This window comes from Aquarana catesbeiana, linkage group LG02 (assembly GCF_042186555.1).
Source record: "Aquarana catesbeiana isolate 2022-GZ linkage group LG02, ASM4218655v1, whole genome shotgun sequence".
NCBI lineage: Eukaryota > Metazoa > Chordata > Amphibia > Anura > Ranidae > Aquarana > Aquarana catesbeiana.
In genome coordinates this window covers 288,978,722-288,982,319 of record NC_133325.1, presented here as the reverse complement: position 1 = coordinate 288,982,319, position 3,598 = coordinate 288,978,722, and the positions used below count along the sequence as shown (strand labels likewise).

At 46.0% G+C, this 3,598-nt stretch overlaps 1 protein-coding gene across 1 annotated transcript; it reads right to left on the bottom strand.

Annotated features, from left to right (window-relative positions):
- Positions 1–484: 484 nt before the first annotated feature.
- On the bottom strand, positions 485–1,622 carry LOC141129884 (putative methyltransferase C9orf114). The gene has a single exon (XM_073617925.1). The coding sequence runs from the start codon at positions 1,536–1,538 to the stop codon at positions 654–656; it is 885 nt and encodes a 294-aa protein (XP_073474026.1). The 5' UTR covers positions 1,539–1,622; the 3' UTR covers positions 485–653.
- Between the last annotated feature and the right edge of the window lie 1,976 nt (positions 1,623–3,598).

Genomic DNA, 3,598 nt, shown 5'->3' with positions numbered 1-3,598 from the left:
AGAAGCGCTGATGTCATTTACTTTGATTAAGACGCATCATTTAGCTATTTGAGATGTAATCATTTTCCCATGTAAACCATGATTACCAATCTGTTTCTGGTCATGAAGATCAATATTTTATTTTGCATTTATAAACTATAGCCTAAAATTAATTCAAACCACATTATGGCTCATTTATTATGGCAAAAAACAACGCACAATGTGCAGAAATCCCTAATAGCCAAACAAGCAATCAATGTACTTTAGCTTTTGCTCTAAGTTTTTTTTTTTTTTATAATTTATGATATATCATTTATAAAAATAGACATAATACTAATAAAACACTGGAAGTAGGACTTTGTCATAGGTACAAAAACTGTGATATGCTTCGTTTATTACAAAATGTGTTTTGGTCAGAAGCAGAGATACCCTTCTGGTTGCACAGTCCATGATCTTTAACTGTGTCAGTGAATGCTAGGTCTCAGCACTGTCCATTTCCTTGAGCTAGGTCAATGAATGTGGGCTCCCAGCAAAGTCCTTATATTTTTGCAGACTGAACTTGGGTTGTCACACTGCAACAGATAACATTTGGAAAATAAAACAATTCGTTGCCTACAGCAAAGTTTGTTTATTCGGCATGTACTAGATGACTTAAAGTTCCTAGAATGCAAAATTCAGCTGTCTTTGGCTTGACAGGATGCCACTTCTATTCGGGGCTTTAGTGCTGGCAGTGAAATCAAGATGGCTTCCTCTGTTCTGATGGTGCGGCTGCCTTGCACAGGACATGTGTTCAGATAATAGTTAAACAGAACGCTAGGTTCTTCAATGTCCAAATTCTGGTCACTGTCTACACTGGCTTCAAGCCCTTGGACTCCTCCGAAGATGACCAATGCATGTCTGAATGCTGGTAGAGTTACGGCTTCCACATTAGTTCCTCTTTCTGATGTTCCAACGGTTAGATCGTATCCATCCTTAAAGGGGCATTCTGTGAAGACAACACTGAGACAGGATGCCAGTCTCACTTTGTACACCCAGTAGATGCCACTTTCTGTCCTAGGGTGTTGTGGGGACATGACAATCTCTTTCCTTACTTTCTGATCTAGTTTATCTTCAAATAACTGCACTGTAACCCTGAGTCCTTCTTGCAGTTGCTTGTCTATCCGCACTTCCTTTCTCATGCCACAGTTAACAAATGAACCTTTGCCTGGCTTAGTTGGTCGGTCTAAAACAACTCCCTCTCTGTACAGAGACTCTTCATCTATTCTCATATGATGAGGGCTATCCAGGGGGTTCAGGAGACCTGCAAATTGCAAGCCTGGATGTTTGGGAAAGAAGCATTTTCTTAGATACTGAGGACACTCTAGATACTGAAGTATTCTTGATAGCTGCACGCAGGCCTGTCCTTTTTTCCCCACACCCTCAAAGTTCCCTTCCACGTTCTTTGACCCTTCTCCAGTCTCATTGAATATCACAATCTCATCCACACAGCAGATGGCATAGGCTCGCGCTATCTGTCCAGCCAGGTATGTCTGCAGCTCCGGAGACTGGGCAATGTCCATAATGGATCCTGGTAAGGCCACACTGAGTGTGTACTGACGTCCATTTTCTGCCTTTCTCTTCTTATTTTCTTGTGCCTGTTTCTCCGCTTCAGCGTGGATAATGGCCGCCGCCGCTGCTGAGCAGATCCTTGACCTCCTCTCCAGGATGGACGGCCGTAGTGTGGAAGACCTGCCAGAGCAGTGATCATCGGAGCACAAGTCTCAAGGTACTGTGCATGACGGTCCGCTGCCCGACAATGACAGCATCTCGTGACGTCACTCCCTGATCGAGGGCTCCCCGAACATCCCTGCTACCAGCCGCCTGTGATGACCTCACACACAACCCTAATGATATGATTCCACCTACTGTCCCCTGTCATCATTATGCTCCTCGTCATCCCAATGTTCCTGGCATCCCACCACCTTACCTCTGAGGCCTGTCATACATTTCATCACCCCCCTTATCATCTTCATCCTCCCTGTTATTTTCATCCCCGGTCAGCTTCCTACCACCCCCTGTCATCTTCATCCCCCCTGTCAGCTTCCTACCACCCACCCTTGTCACCTTCACCCCCATCAGCTTCCTACCACCCACCCCCTGTCATCTTCACCCCCCGTCAGCTTCCTATCACCCCACCCCTGTCACATTCATCCCCCGTCAGCTTCCTACCACCCACCCTCTGTCATCTTCACCCCCGTTTCAGCTTCCTACCACCCCACCCCTGTCACATTCATCCCCCGTCAGCTTCCTACCACCCACCCCCTGTCATCTTCACCCCCCCCTGTCAGCTTCCTACCACCCCACGCTTGTCATCTTCTCCCCCCCGTTAGCTTCCTATCACCCCCTGTCATCTTCATCCTCACTGTCAGCTTTCTACCACCCCCTGTCATCTTCATCCCCCCTGTACCATACTGTCAGCTTTCTACAAACATTCCCCCTGTCATCTTCATCCCTCACTGCCAGCTTCCTACCACACCACCCTTACCCCCCCTTTACTGGTGCACATCACATATGATGGACGCAGGGACAATTTTTTTCTTGACAACACGGACAGAAGGACATTTGTCCTTCTAGTGAAACCACAAATGAAGGGACTTTTTTCTTTCAGTGACACCAAGGATGCAGGAGGGACATTCTTTTTTTTGGGGGGGGGGAGGGGCGCGCGTAGCTGGTCTTGCCTAGGATGCCAAATTGCCTAGCACCGGCCAATGCATATGTCACAGCTAAATATAACCACTTTTCTCACCTGAAAAATCACTTCTTGCAAGCTTAGTCATTTTATCCATGCTAAATTATAGCCAAAGAAAAGGAGAAGCAGCAGCATTCATTTCTTAAAGGAGTTCTATGGTCACAGCATAAACTTTCACTTTATAACATCAGCAATATAATAACAATGGAAACAATTTATTATAATAATGTTGATAATAACAATAGGTATTATTGACAATCCAATATAAGCTTGCTTGAAAAATCTCCTTTTCAGCTTTTCCTCTGCTGTTTACTTTCAATGAATAAGCACTACATAGCCCATGGTACCTTGATGCCTCTAAACGGTGATTCCTGTATTGATTCCGCCTTCTAAAACTCCTCCTCTCAGCACCTCTGTAGGTCAGAAAGCAGAATCTGTGAATTCTGTGACACAGCAGTGCCTAATCGCTGAGCATAGTGAATACATGTCACAGAATTTAAAGGGGTTGTAAAGTCAGAAGATTTTTTATCTTAATGCATTCTATGCATTAAGAAAAAAAGCCTTCTGTGTGCAGCAGGCCCCCCCCCGCCCCCCTAATACTTACCGGAGCCCATCTCTGTCCAGCGATGTCCACAAGTGTTTTGGCCGTCCGAGACTGTCCCTGCTGGTTGGCTGAGACACAACAGCGGCGTCATTGGCTCGATTAAAGTCAGTTAGCCAATCAGGAGAGAGAGAGGGTGGGGGTGGGCTACAACTCCGTGTCTGAATGGACACAGGGAGCAGTGACTTGGCTCAGGTGCCCCCATAGCAAGCAGCTTGCTGTGGGGGCACTCGACAGGAGCAGCAAAGAGGGACCCAAGAAGAAGCAGGTAAGTATAACATGTTTGTTAT